General features: G+C 44.3%; 1 protein-coding gene across 1 annotated transcript in view; it reads left to right on the plus strand.

The window, feature by feature from the left end:
- The window catches only part of LOC146194995 (phospholipid-transporting ATPase ABCA3-like), a 40,226-nt gene extending 22,586 nt beyond the window's left edge, over positions 1–17,640 (plus strand). The window contains exons 6-12 of the mRNA XM_084596695.1: positions 1,720–1,998; positions 4,608–4,905; positions 9,289–9,472; positions 11,017–11,207; positions 12,371–12,544; positions 14,775–14,988; positions 17,204–17,640. Coding sequence (XP_084452821.1) covers positions 1,720–1,998; positions 4,608–4,905; positions 9,289–9,472; positions 11,017–11,207; positions 12,371–12,544; positions 14,775–14,988; positions 17,204–17,485 — 1,622 coding nt within the window. The 3' untranslated portion in view covers positions 17,486–17,640. The remainder of the gene's footprint in view (positions 1–1,719; positions 1,999–4,607; positions 4,906–9,288; positions 9,473–11,016; positions 11,208–12,370; positions 12,545–14,774; positions 14,989–17,203) is intronic.
- The last annotated feature ends 2,055 nt before the right edge of the window (positions 17,641–19,695 follow it).

The following is a 19,695-nucleotide window of genomic DNA, read 5'->3' on the forward strand; positions in this document are numbered from 1 at the left end:
TGTTAGGCAAGGAGACACAATCTCCCCATTACTATTCACAGTTTGCTTAGAAGAAGTATTCAGAGACTTGGAATGGGAGCAGTTATGGATAAGGGTAGATTGAGAATACCTCAGTAATCTGCGGTTTGCTGATGAAATTGCCTTGCTAAGCAACTCGGGGGATGAACTACAAATAATGATTGGTGACCTAGGCAGGAAAAGTAGAAATGTAGGTTTGAAAATCAATATGCAGAAGACTAAGGTAACGCTCAACAGCCTCGGAAAGGAACAGCAGTTTACATTAGGTAGTGAAGCACTGGAAGTAGTAGGCGAATATGCCTACTTATGACAGGTAGTAATCGCAGATCTGGACCATGGAAAGGAAATAACACGAAGAATAAGATTGGGATGGAACGCATCTGGCAAGCACTCGCAGATTATGACTAGCAGCTTACCGGTATCGCTCAAGAGGAAAGTATACAACAGTGCATCTTACCTGTACTCACCTATGGGGCTGAAACGTGGAGGCTAACCAAGAGAGTTCTACTTAAGTTGAGGACAACGCATAGGGCTATGGAACAACAAATGGTAGGGGTAACATCAAGAGGTAGGAAGGGTGCAGATTGAGTCAGAGAAATAACTCACGTTACTGACATTCTAGTGGAAATCAAGAAGAAGAAATGGCCATGGGCAAGACACAAGACATATATTGCGAAGAGAGGATAACCGATGGTCGCTTAGGGTAACAAACTGGATTCCAAGGGAAGGAAAGCATAGCAGGGGCCGGCAGAAAGTTAGGTGGGCAGATGAGGTTAAGAAGTGTGCAGAGGTCAAGTGGACGCAGCTTGCACAGAACCGGGTTAAGTGGAGGAATATGGGAAAGGCTTTCGCCCTGTAGTGGGTCTAGTCAGGCTGATGATGATCATGATGACCCAAGTTGAAAGAAGCGAAACAAAATTTGAGGGGAAACATCGGTACATTAACCCATGTTTCTAGTAAGAGGCCTTCATCTCCGCTTTGGCAAATGCAGGTCAATTTTTCGAATTGTTAGCTAAGGTACTGAATCAAGAGAATCACATACATGTTTGTGTTCGTGGTGACTTATGTAGTTACAATATGTCCTCAGATCTAATATACACATCTGCAGAGCCACGGTGGCTCATTGTTTAGGGTGCTCGCTAGCTGACCTCAATAACGAAGGATCGAAATCCGGCCGCTGCGGCCGTCTATAGATGGAGGCGAAAGCAAGGCTTTCGTGTGCTGTACGATATTCGTGCACGCTGCGAAACTCGAGATGATCGAAATTTCCGCAGCCCTCACACGGCGTCCCTCATAGTCTGAGTCGCCTTGGGACGTTACACCAGCCTAAACCAACTACCAAAGAGAGCGCGCACTGTGATCTCGCTTAGCAGCAGTGCAGAGACTGGAAAAAAGCAGTAAATATTGGGCTAGCGCATACTCCATCTAAATGCATTCCACGCATATACCGTTACTTCTGCGAATGCAGAACGATCACTTCAACTGAGGGGGGTGGGGCACTTCTTGCGTTTCCCACCGTCACAAATACGTTCCGGGCCAGAGATGATTGCAGGCGGTTAATCGCTTCAAGAAAGATTCGAAACCTTCACGAATCCCCCGTAGCATCCACTGTAGCAGCAGCACGTTCCACAGCAGCTCCAGTTAAACCTTGTCCTAGCCATTGTGGGGTAGCGACCTGTATTCTCTGTGGTCTCTCGGCAGGCATCGCGCTCATGTGGAACACAACAGTCCTGATCGCATTGAGACGGAGTCGAGGTGACAACCTGGTCAAGCCCGAGGCGTACGAGTTCATCCTAGCGCTGGTACCTGCATTCGCCTTCCCGCGCTCCCTAGCTAAGGCGCTTCAGCTGGACCGAGAAAATCAGGACTGCACGATGCGCCGAAACACGGTACTGGGAAACCGTACCCTCCTGGCCCACATGTGCAGCCGCGACGCCACGTATCGCTTCCTGGGACCTGGCATCTTCCACTGCTGTCAAGGTGCGTTCATCGAAGTTGAATTTTCCCTCCGCCCATGACAGTGTGAGAAACCTGACGGTGGCTTGTGTGGGTGGAATACCGTAGGCTGATCATAAAGATGCAGAGATGTTATTTTGCAATAAGAGGTTATGTGAGAGAAAAGGTACAAAAATAAAATGCAGGTTTCCCCGCTACTTGCCGCCTTCGCGAACAAATTTCGATGACGAAAAGCCATTGCTTCTTTTTACTTATTGATCTGTTAGCATAGGCTACATCACCCTTAACATAAAACATAATCAAAAAGATTTTGTTCTTACGTCACCAGACTGAATCGACGAAAACTAATATGTCCTTTTAACTTCTGATTGTGTCTGGTGCATCATAGCCAAAGTTGCTTTTGCGCCATGACACCCCACGTAACTATCTTTTAACTTCTGAATTCAACTTTTTCAGCAACAAATTTTTCTTCCTCATATAAATACCTGTTAGAAGGCTTAGAATTTATTTTCTTAAAACCAAAATTTTAACCGAGCTATCCACCATTTCCCTTTATGATGTTCGAGCCCGCACCTCACAACCTTTTTGGCATTGTTTGCAAACCAACTACTCGGTCTCGTGCATGACAAAAGGTGGACGTAGTTTGATAATAATCTGACGTATGGAAAGCGATTTTAGCCTGCTCGCCAGACCAAATATGTCACGCCAATTGTTTTCTGCAGTGGTGCGGCTGTACAGTTGTTTGTGCGCAGACTGCATTTAAAGGCCAACTCAACTCGGGTTGACTTTCAGCATTCTGATTTCTTAGGCATATATATGTTTCCTGTTCCCCCTTTGTGTTCCTGCATATCGTTATCCATGATACAATGAAACCAATTTGGTACTGCACGCATAGACAGAATCCAAAATTGAACTTCATGGGCAAGGCGTTGCTTTGTTAAGAAAACTGGAAATATGCGGAATTATGGGTATAGCACTTTAACTCATGCGCACTTAGCTTGAGTGGCGTTTTCAGTTTGTATGCCTACATGGCTATAAATCAAACCCAAAGCCTGTAAAATATGCTGTAGCGCAAAGATTCATATTAGGCCCTTTGCTCTTTCTGGTCTATATAAACGATTTAGTTAACATTCCTCAAACCAATGATGTATTATATGCAGATGACAGGAATATATTTTTTTCTGGGACAAATCTTAATGAACTTGAAAACATTGCTAACACAGGGTTATTCAATCTTAGTGTATGACTAAACTTAAATGGTCTTGAACTTAACGAGAAGAAAATGAAGTTCATCACCTCCTTTTATCTTGCCTCGTGGGCAATACCTGTGTTTCCCAAAGGTGAAAAAAGAAGCAAACAAGTTCTCGCGTAAAAATGAAGTCACAGCATTTTCAGAACACGCTCTCCTGAGCGCAGTTCATCGTTACAATCACACCCCCAAGTATTATGTATGACCATGAAATGCTCTAATTCAAAGAATGCTAGTGCCTAAACTTTACCTTAGCAATCCTGTGGTGGGTATCATTTCGACGATAACATTTGGTATCTCAAAACCCCAGTGTTACCCGTGGAAATGGCATGAATGTGAGTTTCCATGTATCCACCCACAACTAAATCCTCACAAGCGTGCCAATTTCATTTAAAATGATCACGACAGAAGGTAGCGTCTTTAGTCATTGTTTCGTTTTGGATGAAACTTAAAAACTAACAAAAGCGACCACTTTCTCTTTTTAATGTTGAGTGGGGGTAGCCGATCTGCTCGCAAATTATTTGGGACCTTGAACTCTGCACGTTTAAAACAGCGTGAAGAACAGCGAAACACAATTAGGTGTACCACTTTCTTCAAACGATATCAGAAGGATAACTCTTCACGTACGCACATAGTTCTTCTTGCTCAAAACTGCCTATTCGTAGGACAAGCCATTCGTTTTGTTTTTATTGCGTTAGTTTAGACGTCTTTTTCGAAGAAACATTGCTGCCAGGCGTAGCGCTCTGTACCCCACCTTGGACGTATTGGAAATGGCAAATAACTATTCTATCAGCGTCGGCCATCATCACAAAGTTTATTAGAAAATAAAGGAATAAAATAGAAAATATAAGAAAACCAAATAAAAACGAGGATAGTACCAAATACCTGGGCTACTTATCATCGCATACTGTTCATTAGGTGCTTCTGAATTATTTTATACTTCGCTAATAGTCTCCCTAAAACCATTTGAGTTTTTCAAAGCATATACGTGTAAAGTATGGCTGAGGTGATACTGATTGGATAAACTTTTCAAAACCTATTATGCTTACTAGCTTTTTTTCCTCCGTCACACGTCTCGTAATACTGCTTGGAGCAATTTTCAGTTCTTCCGCAACAATTATTTTTTTCTCTTTGAGAAAGCTGCAGCACGGATACGTAGTTTATTATGTTCGTTTATACAAAGGCGTCGGCATAAACAACTTTTTTCTACAAAACAGTTCATCTAAAAGGTTTGAAAGGTATGTAATTCAACTTCTAAAGTCACGCACTTGGCCACAACTGCCACTCCTCCAAAAGTGACAGCGTATTATGAGCGCTTAGGTCTACCAGCACCTCTGCCCGAATACATATCTGCGTGAATTTTTTTGCATCTTCTTTTTCGCAGAGGAGCTGTCCAACAACCCAAACTGGGTGCCCCTGAGCCCGTTCGGCTTCCACAGCGCCGGCATCCTGCTGGAGCTGCTGGCCATGTTCATTGAAGGGGCTGCCTTCTTCGCGCTAATCGGCTTCATGGACTCAGGCCACTTCTTGCGGCTGCCGGCACCCCCAAAGACGCCGGAGTACGGACCCGAGGCCACGGCCGTGGACGACGAAGTGCGCCGGGAGCGCAAACTAGCTGACAGCGAGGCCTTGCGGGGCGCGTCATCCTCCGTCGCCATGGCGTCCAGGGGCCTGGAAAAGGCGTAAGAGCACACGCACTGTTCGCCGCGTCGGAAACGGAACAATTTCGTGACACAATGGCACAAGTTCGCAGCTGCTGATGACTGATATAGTCGGCTGTTTTTGTGCCGTCACAAGCAACAGCAACTGCCAACTTAGTACCACTTTTCACACGGTAATATAACCCAATGGGACCATTGCATCGACGCCAGCATGGTCATACGCCTTCGATATAGCGGAGCTTTATGCCTATTTTAATGTTTGTCCCAAGATTGACTGGAATAAAGACTTGCACAGATAGTGGGGTCCTATGGGACCGCGTGCGCCAACTTTCGTTACCTCTCTCGCCGTTGAGGGCGCTAAGTTGGCCTTTTCGTCTGCCATTATCATCATCATCAAATCAAAGTATTTTAACTCTAACCAAATTCTAAAGAAGAAATCGTTTCCCGAGTTATACTTAAAAAATTTTACCTTTTTGTATTTTAGCAGAGAGTGTGGTTATTTTTGTAATGTTTTACTTTCACCAAACGACATACCGCGATTCCGCTTTGTGCGACAGCACTGCAGTTACCCGCCGCACATGCGCAGAACGGGTGTTTGTGCATTACAGTGTGGACAGATAATTCAAATATAGCGACGAACAAAAATGACAGAACTAATAGATCCCTTTTTTATTAACAGGTTTACAGTAACGCCAGGCTACCCGTAGTGTTGTTTCCTTCGGTGAAGGCTATGAACTAGAAGTTGCGCGCTGCTATCTGTGCAGGTGAAACTTTATTTCAGTCAGTCTTGGTCAGCCTTGCTTTACGACGGTAGGCAATGAGCATGTGCAAGCTGAAACTTGAACAGAAACGAAAGCGCACGAAATTCACATTTGGCTTGAGGATGCTAAATCGGTGATCATGTTTTGTTTTGTTCACAAAAGGAGTTCGGCTAAAAAGGAGAAAGAATGCGCCCTGTTAGGTCACACTGTTGGTTGTCATGCTCTGTGGAGCAGTTGCAATTCTGCCGTTTAAACATCAGATAGAAACATTTTCGGACAAATTTATAAATGCATTCAACTTAATTATTGCGGAGGAAATGCGATAGCAGTCTTATTTACCAAACTTCCTTTTTCCTATGGTTCTGCAGCCTATATCACGTACTGTGATACCATGAGGTAGTTTAGAAGAACTTCTTGTTGGGCGAGTTATGACTGCCGACTATGACTGCCGACGCTATTTGGTTTTTCACTATTACAGAATCGCTGTCAACTGTCACTTAAATCTCATTACTAAAATTTCTGGAGCTCTTCACTACTGCCTCCCTCGCATCCTGAGTTGCTTTGGGACGCTGATGTCTACCAAAAACAAATCAAAGCACGTTTTTATAGTCTGTCTTTCATTACAGTTGGTGTTTCCTTTTTAGTTAGCGTTTCCAATAATGTCGATGTCAAGTCGGTGCTTTTTCATCGCCTGCATTTCGTTAGCGCTCTGAAGTTACATACGACTGCCTACGCTGGCGACGCCGAACAATGTTTGCCTTCATGCCACCGCTAATGACATTAATAAATTAGTGAAAAGCTTGCAGATGTTTATAACGTTCACCCCCCCCCCCCCCCCCCCCCCTCCGTCTCTCTTCCACACACAACTGCCAGAAACTGCGTAAACGCGCAACCTGGAATTAAGCCATCTTTGTAACTGTTCCACTCATATATTTGCAGAAATCAACAGACAGTCTGTGTTGTTTCTAAAGAGGATTGTTTTCTCGCCGGAGAGGTCAGCCAGCCGCCGTCTCTTTGGGTCCTTTTTCCAAATATGCCCGTGCAGCCATCCCCGTGCAAGTGCGAACTGCAATTATAGTGATGTCTGTAAGCATTCGCGCAGCAGCCTTTGCGCTCCCCATCAGAAAGGTCATGATTTCGCCTTCTTCAGAAGTGTCTTCAATTTGCCCGCCTATGATTAGAACGTGTCTGTAGTAATGTGTGATTCTTAATTCATCCTATTTGGCAAACTGATTTCTATCTTGTAAGAAGGAAAGGTTTGTTTACTTTATTATTTATTTATGAATAGTCCGACCTTGTACGCAAGATCATTGCAGGCGGGAAAAATGTTTTGAGAATAAGATATCACACTTAAAAAACAAAACAGAGAAGTACGCAGCAAAAAGATACCACGGCAATGTCATTAATATTATCAAGTTCAGGTCTTCTTCAAAACAATGCAGTGATTTGTACCTATGAACATCATTTATGAGGTTATTTTAATTATTGATGGTCCTTGGGGAAGAAATAATGTTTAATGCAATGCAAAATGTGTTACCGCGTAAATAAATTATTCTACTACTGGAAAATTTAGCCTGGTTCATCAGCAGTGCATGGTCAGGTGGTAAAATCAGTTTGTTTATATGCCACAAAAATATTTTATACGAAATCACCACTTGAGGTCCAACCTACGCCACCATATTGGCAGGTTATTTTAATTATTGATGGTCGTTGGGGAAAAAAAATAATGTTTAATGCAACGCAAAATGTGTTACCACATAAAGAAATTATTATACTGCTGGAAAATTTAGCCTGGTTCATCGGCAGTGCATGGGCAGGTGGTAAAATCAGTTTGTTTATATGCCACAAAAAAAAAATTATTTTGTACGAAATCATCACTCGAGGTCTAATCTACGCCACCATATTGGCAGGCACTGCTAAGTTGGTCGTCCCTACATAATCAAGGTAATTGGACTCGCGCCTTCCTGGACCACTTTGTCACGGCTTATACCCTTTGCCCCTAGGCAACTCAGGCACGTTTGCTTGGTTTGATTAAAGCGGGGTTTTATGTCTATGGCGCTTCGGCCAACATGAACAACATACATCATGGTCCTCATCAAGAACATACTTCTTGCAGGTGGTGATGTGAAGAAAGCGATATCATATGCATCATACGCATATATACCACCTACCCGAGATAAACTATGCCAAGCTAGTGCTTTAAGTTACGCTAGTTACGTTAAACGAGCGGAGTAGTCAACAGAATCAAACCGAGGAAGGAGCTACGAACAATTACCATCCGCTGTACTTTAAAGCGCACCCTAAGGGGCTATGCTTCGGCAGTAAATAATTATGACTTGTCCGCATGATTTGCCTCAAGAACTGTTCTAATGTGCGCATTTTGCTAGTCAGTGCGCAATTTGTCGGGGAACGAATAACGCAGATGATGTTGTTTACCTGTACAGTGATTTAAACTATAGTTATGACTGATGAAAATCCTGGATGATGAAGCTGGACATATCTGAAAGCGAGTGCATGCTTGTAACCCGTAACCAGCAAACATATGCAGACTGTTCTATTAACAGTACACTGCATAATTCAGTATCATCGTGGAAGTTCCTTGCCCAGAATTTCAGCATAAAGTGCATGACTTCGAAGACTAATCGCATACTTGAGCACGTCCACAAAAATTCTCATTTATCTCCAGCTCCATTTGAAATGATCGTGTGCATCCTCAGATGAAGTATACAATTTCCATTCGGTACCCTGACATCGTCACTTTATTAAACTAACTAGAATCTGGGCTGAATCGATGCGCTCGATTCCCTGTTGGAAATTATCATCGAGCAGCTAGTGTAACGGGCACTAAATATAACTTTCTGCTTAATTTGCTCTGTACAGACCACACGTTTTCATGGATTCGTCTTTCCATCTAATTTCTCTCTACAACCCTCACTTGAAGGCTGCTCCGTGCGTAAAAACACAACCTGTGACGTCGCACCGCGTATCATAACGCCGCTTTCCACCACTGCAGAACAGTGCCCTGCTATTATTCCTTAGTTTTTAAAAAATGCCATGGCCGGAAACATCTTCTTAGCACTACATGTCTCACCAACCCTGCTTATTTTGGCGCGACATCAAATGCGCTGATAGCATTCGACTAATGGTTGTTTATTGTTCTCCCAAAACAATTAATTTTGAGATGTTTTATTTTGTATTTATTTTTGATTTTTAGATATCTGTATCCTTTGTACTAGATTTTGATGTCTAGCTGTTTTCAACCGTGTTGCTTTGTATCGCGTTTCCTTTCGAACTTGATGATTTTGTTCCACTATGAAGAGTGCAATTCAGAATAAAGAGTTGGCCTTGTTAGTTTACAATCATGGTGGAAACAGCGCTAACACAGGACGGCCTGTGTTGTGTCGTTGCTCCATCCTTTGTTAGCGCTGTTTCCACCATGATTGCTTCACTATCCCGACTTCCTTCAGTAACACCAAATCCCTCGGCCCAAAATATATAAGCAATTAAAATGTTTAAACCTTAAGCAGAAAACAAGCAAAAATTTCATATTCCTCAGATATTCTAATATTTTTTTTAAAGCACACACTGCTGCTGCTCCCATTGGACATGTAGCGAAGTTGCGGCGTGTCTTTTCTGCGCGTAGCTACGGAACGACGCTGGCAGTGCAGAGCCTGTCGTTGGTTCTGCGACGCCACGAGTGCCTTGGCCTGCTGGGCGCCAGCGGCGCGGGCAAGACGACCAGCTTGGAGATGCTCACCGCCCTGCTGACGCCCACCAGCGGAGAGGCCTACTGCCGCGAACTCCACATGTCTCAGAACCCCAGAAAGGTGCGCTCCTGCTTTGGCTAGTAGAAAGACGCATAAAAGTCACCGACTTACAGACTGGCAAGTCTCAGCACTTGGCACGCAGCGACAAGGAAGCGAGGCACACTGCTATTTACTACTTGTGCATCGCGTATTGCATTCTTGCTAAGTATGATATAGGATTTGAGATAGGGAGGTTGACGAGGGGATTCTTAGTGTGCAATACTAGCAGCACAGCACTTTCTGCTACTTGTACTCTCCGGGCACAACAAAAAGGGAACTTTTTTTATTCAAAGATCATAATGACCTCCCTTTCTCCACTCGCATAATTTTCGTAGCGGGAATGCTCCACTCAGTTTGCTGCAGTTAAACCAAGAGGATTCCACATCTTGCCATGGGGTGTTGATAACGGATCAACATAAAATATTTGCCTGCCGTCGGCAATCGCAAATCAAAATTCTCAGACGCTCGAGCGTACCTCGTACGAAGAAACTACATCAATACCGCTACCACTTTCAATCCTCCCTGTAAATGGCATATTCCACCACGTGTTCCTTTAAACGACAAGAAACCAACCGTTAAGTAGGAGAACAACTTTCTGCAATATTTGAGCGCGGAATCAGACATGCAGAGACGTTCCACTGAAAAGTAACGTGGAAATAATATTTTACTATTTCATCAAAGTGCGCGCAGCAAAGCGCAATTTTCCTTCGGAAGTAATTGTTAACTGCCTAATTAAAACGAGCGAACATAAAATTCATAAAGATGCTGCAGCAAGTCAAATCCAAAACATGATGCTGCTGTAGAAAATGCCTCGCTTACGAAATAGACGTCACTTTCCTTTGCCAGCTTTCGATATGTTAGCAGGGCCCTCGTAACTGAAATGAATGCGTGCAAGTACAGGTTATACTTTTTTAAGACATAGCAAATTAACAAGTGATCTCTCCTTAAGGGTAGGTTACTGATGTCGCACGCAATTCTTGCACCAATACCACCGATCAACTTAACGAGTCTCCATCTTTAGTGTTTTGCGTCACCTCTAAAACACTAGAATAACCCGCTCTTTAAGGTAGGATGTTTTTGATGACGAAAGCTGACATATATGCCGGCCATCCAGTTATTTGTAGAGCGTAGCTACCATTGTTTCAAGGTGAGCATGTGTCGCAAGCGTATCCAGAGAAAGAACGCGCTCAAATAGATTTTTGTCACTACCACACTTTTGGTGCCGTCATTTCTTTTTCTTCTGGCCGCTTCAGCGCTGCTTATTAGAAGATTACTTGGGATTTGGTTACACCTTGCCCTTCAGAGCGTAACCCCAATTCTTCGCTGAAGATAGGGCGGATTGCATATAAAGAGTGTACTGTACGTTCCTGAGGGCTCTCATAGTATTCACTTCTTAAGCTTACGACCGGAAACGTCTGCTTGTACTCCACTGCTTGCAAAATAAGCATAGGTCCCACGTTGGTATCGTTTGTGCCTTAAATTTGGTGGGCTTGAGAGACTTTTGCAGCAGATATTGAAGATGTGGCTTCTTCCGGATGAGAAGGCATTTGCGTATCTAATCGTAGTGGCAGTCCAACGTGGGTTACTGTCCCCAGTCAGATGGCTTGCTGGAACAGCTGACGGCCATGGAATTCTTGCGGCTGATGGCCAACCTGCGAGGCGTCTCCGTCCTCACTGTGGACCTGATTGTGCGCAGTCTACTCCGAGTCGTGGGCATCACCGAGGACAAGGCTACACAGCCGTGCGGCTCGTACAGGTGAGGGGCTTATTTCGCATATACAAATTTGTATGCCCTCCCCGCCGGGCAGCCAACGAGCCCACCCCGGTACGGCACAGCTAAATGATCAGGCCACGGCAGCTGTGTGGCGTCTGAAGAAATGTGAACAATAGCCAGTTCATAACAGCCATAGGTATGGGCGTCATGCGGAGGACAGCTGAAATTTGACACACTTTTCGGGAAATGGTCGCCTAATTTCGCGAACTATTGTCGGTTCTGGGCAGCGCGTCGAAGTAATATTTCCTTAAATATTAATTAGAAAACAATCAGCGACCAAGCGTATTTTTGTGCAACAGTTTGGTAGGTCTTGTAGGGCCCATTGACTAGAGTCACATTATGTGCACGTTCCTACTACATTTTGATTGTCGTGGAAACAAAAACAAAAATGTGGAACAAATTGAGCATTAAACAGCTGTCGTCATCCAGCCCAGAATTTTTGCATGTGAACTTTCCATCCCTGTTCTTTATGTATACAAACTTTCATTGCACTGAAAGGTTTCAATTTTTGTTCCTCTAATGTAAGCGCTTAGAAAAACTTCAAAACGTAACAACGGTCATGTAATGTTTCTGACGTTAAAAATCTAAAGATCGCATACGTTACATATTTTCTGGGTGTTATTTCAATGCACTTCTCTCTGGCGTTTATGACGAAAACGAGGCAGTTGTGGTACACATCGGCAATAGTCGCATACCAGAGACGGGAGTGGAGATCAGCGCAGCAAATTACTTAATCGGGCTGCTAGATTTTTAACAAAAGCTAGACGAACACTGAAAAAACAAGGATGCCAAACATCAGAGTCATGCAGAAAGGCGGATGGATGGGCGATGATTGCTCATCGCCCATCTTGCCTTTAGAAGCAGTGCCCCTGGTAGAGACCATGTGAAGAAAACGGGTCCAAAGAAGCCATTCAAATTTATTTCTTTTCCTAGTCTCTGACCTCCGTCTGTCTTCTAAATACAACGAGGCGAAGAGACAGGGCGTTTGTAACAACCTCCGTCGGTGCTTTTTTGTAGCCAGCTACTATTACTGTTGTTTCTTTGCAATGTCACGCGCTTATTCCCAAAATTCAAGTATCGCAATCAATGTGAGCAACTCGAACTTCACTCGAACTGCGCACGCATTGCTCCTTCGTTCACAACAGTAGCGGCGACAAGCGCAAGCTCTCCGTAGCGGCAGCCATCCTGGGCCTCCCCAGGCTGGTGTTCCTGGACGAGCCAGTGGCGGGCGTGGACATCATGGCGCGCAGGAAGATCTTCCAGGCGCTTCAGGCGATCCGCAGCAGAGGACTGTCCTCAATCGTGCTCTCCTCCAACTGGTAAGGAGAGAGGCCCATTCGCAGACCTATGACAAGCTATAGTTCGAGCTAGGTGCTTGTTTTTGGCGCTACCGCTTCCGCGGTGGACGGCGGTTGTTGCGGCGCGCGTTTTTCTTTCCCTCTTCCTTTTCTTTCTTTATTTTCTCTTCTCTCTGCACGGGGCAGCGGAGGTGGCTCAGCTACAGAGCCAGTAGCAGGCCCGTACATTTTCTTTTCCTTCTTCCTACAGCCACAACAACAAACAGCAATTGCAAATGCGTAAAAAAGTCGGAACTTTTACGTCGTTCGGACTCACCTTTTTTTCAGTAGTTTTTTTTTTCTTTTTTTATCGCGAAAGCGTTACTTGGCTAAGTTCACAGATTTCTGTCCGCAGACCGTGTCCGCAGACCGCGTCCGCAAAATCGTTGTCCGCGGCAGTTGCGGGTAATTGAGAAGTGGTAAAGGTTAATGAGTGGTGTCAATCGATAGAGGCTGACATAATGTTGCTGCAGAAAAAAATATTTAGTCCTATAATTTAATTAGGTAATTAATTAGAATAACTGGTTCACAGGAACGGAAAGGGCGCAGTATCTGCCACATTTGTTCTGTTGACACCTGAACCGCGCCGTAAGGGAAGGGTGGAAGATGGGAGTGAAAGCAGAAAGGGAAAAACAGGTGCCATAGTGGATATGAAGTCAAGAATTTGACATCACGCAACTGGAAGTAGAGCCGAAAAAAGGGCATAGGAAGGGATTGAAACGCAATTTGAAAGTACCAAAGATGGTTTGGTTTGTAGGGTTTAACGTCCCAAAGCAACTCAGGCTGAGAGACGCCGTAGTGGAAGACTGCGGACTAAAAGGGGTAAACAAGATGTGAATTAATGTGAGGTAGAGGATGTGCATCACGCAACCGGAAGTAGAGCTGATAAAGGGCATAGGAAGGGATTGGCGCGCAATTTGAAAGTAGCAAAGACTAAAACCGGCAAACAAGAAGTGAATCAAGCAACCAGAAGCAACCAACAGCAGCATTCATGCTTTCGCATTGCTCCCATGTAGATTCTGCAGTGTTCTTTAATTTCTTATGCTTTTTTTATTTAGGTTTTTTTCCTTTGCTTTCAGTATTGTGTGCTCATTTCTTCTTGTCCCGAAACTTATTCGAAACTCATATGATGAAGTATTTTGTTCCATTTCATTTCCTTTCATAGTCATGCGGATCTCTTACTGCCTACTCGTTCAGACAAATTCATTCATGTCATTCATTTTCATTTAATTTATTGATTCCTTGTGGGCCTGCAGGCATTACATAAGAGGGGGACATACACAGTTTTGTAAATATCGGGAACAATAGGAATAAAGCACAAAAGAAAAGATTATTTATTTATTTACTTATTTATTTATTTATTATATTTTATTACTACTGTAAGCCTTCACACGCTAATTCATGAGAAGGTGCAAAATCACAATTCTGCAGACTATTTTCGATACGAGCTAGAGAGAAAAAAAGGTACCTACAAGAAAGAACGATAGCCGTTACATATCCATTTCGGAAGGAACCTGCGAGTACATGCACAAGAAAAACACAGTGAATTGACGCTTTAGAGCCACCAGTCAGAAATGGTGGAGTTTGCTGGCAAGGAATTAATTCGATTCATCAGTAGATATCGGGTTACAACATCACGTGGCAGATTATTCCTTAACTGCATGATGAACAGAAAGAAAATAATAGTTGAAAGTTCTACTGCGGGCGATAAATGACCTGGTCATGTTGTGCTTTGTTCTGGATGCGCGTTGCGCTGGTTTTACGTATTTGTGTTTTAGCTATGCTATTTCTTTAACTTAATGAGGTGCGATATCATTGCAAACGTGCAAAAGATCAAAGTAGTGACGCATCGTATGTTTTTTGTGCGTGTCCTGAGCATCCAAGCAAACATATTCAGAAAATGCATTGTCATTGTTTTCAGCATTCCTGCTCCATCGTCTGCTCCTTATCGTCCTATTTTCGCAAGTCTGATGCTGCTACGTACGCGGGCATATATTTCGTGTACATTGTTCAAGGCCATGTAAGCGCAATCATATACAGGGGGGTCGTATGTGTCACTTTCCATGCGATTAACCGGTTCAGTTCGAGAGCAAAATATGCATTCTTAAAAACCTAAAAACCTCTACTAAATGCGCATTTTCTACCTAGTTGAGTTGGCTTTTCGGCATTGCAAGTATGATGCCCCCTTACAATGAGCCTCACTTGTGCGCAGCATGGATGTGTGCGAGGCTCACTGTAGCCGAGTGGGGATCCTGGCGTCGGGCCTGCTACAGTGCTTGGGCAGCGTCCCGCAGCTACTGGCCAAGTTCGGCCACGGCTTCACCCTACAGATTAAGTGCGCCGCCAAGGATGCGCGCATGGCCGCCGCGCTGGAGGACGCCGTGGCCAAGCTTTTGCCGGGCATTGTGCTCACGGACGTCCACCCGGTAGGCGCGGCTTTTTTTCCTGTCTTAACAGCGACGTTATCAAAGAGCGGAGGGCAGTGATGGCAGAACATGCATTCATACCATGTGAAAGCATAGCACTGAGAGGGTACAGTTTTCATTTTTCAGTAGTGCCAACAGTCCTTACGTTCTGCACTACCGACGTCCAAGCCTAGGTGCAACAGGCTACGTAGATTTTTCTGAATTCCGGCTGAAGTTAAAATATTTTGGAGTTAATTCGCTCAGCAGACAAACACACCTTTCTCTTCACGCTTAGATAACTGCATGTACACCAGCGAGCTTGTAGTCACTCAAATGAGGACGAATATTTGGATTGCACCTTCCCACAGCGACGAAATAAACCAAATGGCGTACCTTAAAAAAATTATAATATTCAAAATTTTGTCATTTTCTTTCTTCAATGTTCTAAGGCAAACCTGCCTCGCCTAATTCCGCAGAAGGAAATCAAAGGCCTCAACTACAAAAGTCGCTTCCAACGCCGGCTGCTGCTCTCATTGCGGTGGGGTTCTTACAGGGAGAACTTCCCATTTCGCGGCCTTCGGTTTTCAGCAAAGACGTTTCAAACAAAAAAATTCCGCTCATGCCCTATAAGGCACAAACATAAGTGAGGCATCCCACAAAGGCACAGTCGGTCGTTTGTTATTCCTAAAATTGTTGAATGGCCCATCAACATTTATCATCAGAGCAGAGCGCCTGTTTTTAGTACATAGCCCTAAATCAGATATGTAGAATTAGTTAATTAGCTTGCTCCTCACATAAATTGTCTATTATGTTTCTTTCCGAAAGGACACATTGTTATACATTTAAAACATTGTTACATTGTCTTAAATAGAGATGGTCGTCGCTCAAAAACACCGTATTATAGGCGCTCTCATATTGCGTACATCTAGAGTCTAGCCAAAATGCAGTTTTAGTACGCCACTATAGTGTGGCAGGCAGAAACCTGTCACAGCCACAAAGAAGCAAAATAAGATAATGTAGGAAAAGATTACATTTCCAATTTAAGACGCAAGTTTAAATGCTGAAGAAAATAGGTGGTGGTGTGAATTTTAGCATGATAATATAATGTAATAATGGAGTCGTACTCCGCGAGGAACATGTTTGCTGGCGTAACTGCTTACTGTACAGTGTTTTCGCCCTTTTCTTGCCTTCATTTTTGTATTCTGAACTTATATTGCTCTCTTAATCACCCTTACATATTACAAAGTTATATTTATTAATACATATATGATTTGGCAATCCACAGCATGGGAGGTTCACGAAACATAAGCTGATCAAATGACAGTTGTTCGCGGCCACAACCTGGGACAAAATAGCACCAGCTTTCCATCTACTCAGCACTACCCTAATGGGCAATTTCAGATGTTTTATAAATATGTAGGTGTGTGGTTTCCTTTTACTCAGAACATCGCTTGAAGGCAGAAATCAGCTGCCGACGTTTCTTATTTTTATTTTGCTTTTCTTTGCAAATACTGCAGACTCAATGATGCTAATGCAGGAGTGGACAGGGAGAGAAACTTTATAAGAAAATACAAGCATATACAGATAAAAGAAAATAAAAATGACGCTAAAACACCATGGCCGTCAGAAACTCTTCCATAGGTCGCGAGCGGACATTTTCAGACAGCGAATTCCAGAGTTCAATGGCCGGGGAAAAGGAGCTACGTTTGAAAGTTTGAGTGCGGGAGAAGAAAGGATCAACGTTTAGGCTATGGGAACATCTAGGAATAGAAGGTTTGGTGAAGTTCAGATAGTTATACTGTGAGGGAAGCCATAGAGATTTATCCAGGTTTGCAAAAGCATAACATACAAATCATCGGCGAGATGATAGTGTTGTGAATCCTAAATCTGCATAATTAGAACGAGAAAAATCACTGCCATAGTTATAAAAGATGGAGCGTACATGGTTTCTCTTGTACTGATTCTAATCTTCAGTATCGGACTTCGTATAATTATTCCATACAATACAGCCATAATCAAGAATTGGGCACCTAAGTTTTTTGTAAAAGAGTGTATTTGGTATACTTTGGTGCCTTACGCAAGGTACAAGGGAGGTTTTCGCCCTGATTACCATCTCTTGTGTAGTACAATGAACAGGGAGATGTCCTAAATGCTCTGAGTTTTAAGTTAGGAGGCCAGGCTGAACGCCACCCATCAGTATGGAGAATGCTTTTTTCTGGGTCGCCTGCTGCTGCAGGGCCTCTTCCGCTTCATCATGAGTGAGATGCTCCAGTGGAGTATGCTGTTCGCGCGCATCAACCAGCTGCACCGGCAGTTCCAGCTCGAATACGTGAACGTGTCCAGCACTGCCCTCGAGGAGGTCTTCATCGACTTCGTTCGCAAGGCGCGAGCTCCACCCACTCCGGCGCCCAAAATCAGATCTCCACAAACTCCGACGTCCAAAATCGGATCTCCGGCGCAGCGCACTGCCGCGTCCGCGCCTGCAAACCAGGCGCCAACCCCGGCAAAGAAACCTTAGAACTTTACAAAGGGCATCCTTAGTCCACGCAATTAATGCCCTGTCTTTGCGTGTGTATATATGTACTTTGTCGCCGACAAGCCCATTGATACCGTCGACGTATATTTATGAACTGGGATAAGTAGCGACAGCTGTGCTGATTCTTCAGGACGATGTGCTTCATTTTCTGTACCCCCCCCCCCCCTCATTCATCATTATCTCTTCTTCTTTATGTGTATTCGCCCACGCATGGTTCAAGGAAACGAGAAAATGACGCTGACCGCTTAGGGCGCAACCACTGAGAGAAGTCAGCCTAAGACGATCTTCGCTCAAGAGACGCTTGTGACCGGCATATGTCTCCATGTTCGACTGTTTGACTAGTCAGGCGTCACGAAGTGTCTACTTCTATAATACAGGGATATATTAAAATGGCTCGCCCTTCCGACATGTGGAAGCGTCCATGAATCATACCGATCTGTCGTACAAAGTGCATAACTTAATAGAATTTAGAGGTAAATCATTATGATGTTGCGCTCTGCGTTTCGTTTGTGGGTTTTGGCGAGGACGCTGTTTTATCTCTACACGTGCTACCTGATTTTTAGCTTGGTGTTGGCGATAGTTTTGATGTCCATCGTTCGTCCGGAAGTCATTACCCTGAGGGAAATCTTATCCTCCTACAGTATATAAAATCATGTAAACATTCAATAAAACTGAGTTGAAAGTTAGTGCATGTGCTGTATTTCCCATGATGATGCGCCATGCGCCGTATTCCAATGATGATGAAGCAACTCGCACGAACATACAGCCTGATTATATATAGAGCCAATATGGTAGCGGAGCCAGGGGCACAAATCTTTCATATGAATCATTTTCACTGACTTGAGACGCCAACGCCAGTTATTTCCCAGCGGCGCTGGAAGAAAATCTACTGAAGTTTTGTATTAAGTCATCGAACATTATCAAAAAGAAACAAATTCATCCTTGGGATAGATTTCAACCTTCGCCAGTGACATAGGCGTACTTCCGAATCCCGGCACCATAGCCAACTCGGCCACTGCCGCTGCTCATCGCGCAGCAAGTCTTCGTAAGCAGACATTTTCCTTTACACATTGGTTTCTGTCCACTCACATGTGCGCTGAAGAGTTGGAACTGAAGCTAACGACGGTTTCCTACCCCTCTGGTAGCCCTGCCCCTAGACGACAGCGTTGTGACATTTAGTTAACCATAGTCATAGTAAAACGTCAACAGGTTCTTCTTGTCTCTTCTTCAAATCTTCCACACCTCTCCAAGGTGTTCCTCGATTCGGCGGGCGACGTGCACTTCACACGCAAACACACTGAGACGAAGGCCGACGAACTTGCCGTAACAAAACGAACATTAACTTTATATTGTGCAATAACACCGACGTTTGGGCCAGTTGGTAATGATCCATATTGAAACCCATTCGCAGCACGAATAAAACAACGACAGGTAGAAAACACGCACGACAGGACGAATGCTGCTCAGAAAGAAAGAGTCCGGCACTGGCAAGTGGTCACAGCGATTAAATTCACACATGTGACAATGGGGCTCTGCCTGGCTTGGTGGGTAAGGAAAGAGCCCAGTGTAGAAGAAATACTGTGCAATAACACCGACGTTTGGGCCAGTTGGTAATGATCCATATTGAAACCAATTCGCAGCACGAATAAAACAACGACAGGTAGAAAACACGCACGACAGGACAGCAGCATTCGTCCTGTCGTGCGTGTTTTCTACCTGTCGTTGTTTTATTCGTGCTGCGAATGGGTTTCAATATGGAACTTTATATTACAAGAACACGAAGCACAGGGTACAGAAAACTTAGTTACACGAGACAGAGAGGCGACACACTTTACAAAAGAGACTGAGAGAATAACTAACGGCAAAACGAATGCATCACTCTTTTTACGACTTCTCAGTCAGGGCCTGCCTGCTACGCTATCTTCATCAACGACTAGCCACACCACAAGAACCCGAACCGTCGATGGCTGCGCGGCGCGCTCTTAAATAGCCAGCGCAGAACCTTCTAGACGCGGAGGGGGAACGGAAAACAGCTTAACGCTGCCAAAGCTATGCCTCCCTCCCTCGGCCTTCTGGAGAGGCCTCGAATTTTCTCGAACATGGTCAGCACTCGCGGCCCTCCCGCGCGAAGCGAGGAGGAGGGCCGGGACCGTGCGGGGGAATGCACGCTTGACTCCGCGTATGGCGACGAG

This window comes from Amblyomma maculatum, chromosome 3 (genome assembly GCF_055883805.1).
Source record: "Amblyomma maculatum isolate TAMU_Amacu chromosome 3, ASM5588380v1, whole genome shotgun sequence".
Lineage (NCBI taxonomy): Eukaryota > Metazoa > Arthropoda > Arachnida > Ixodida > Ixodidae > Amblyomma > Amblyomma maculatum.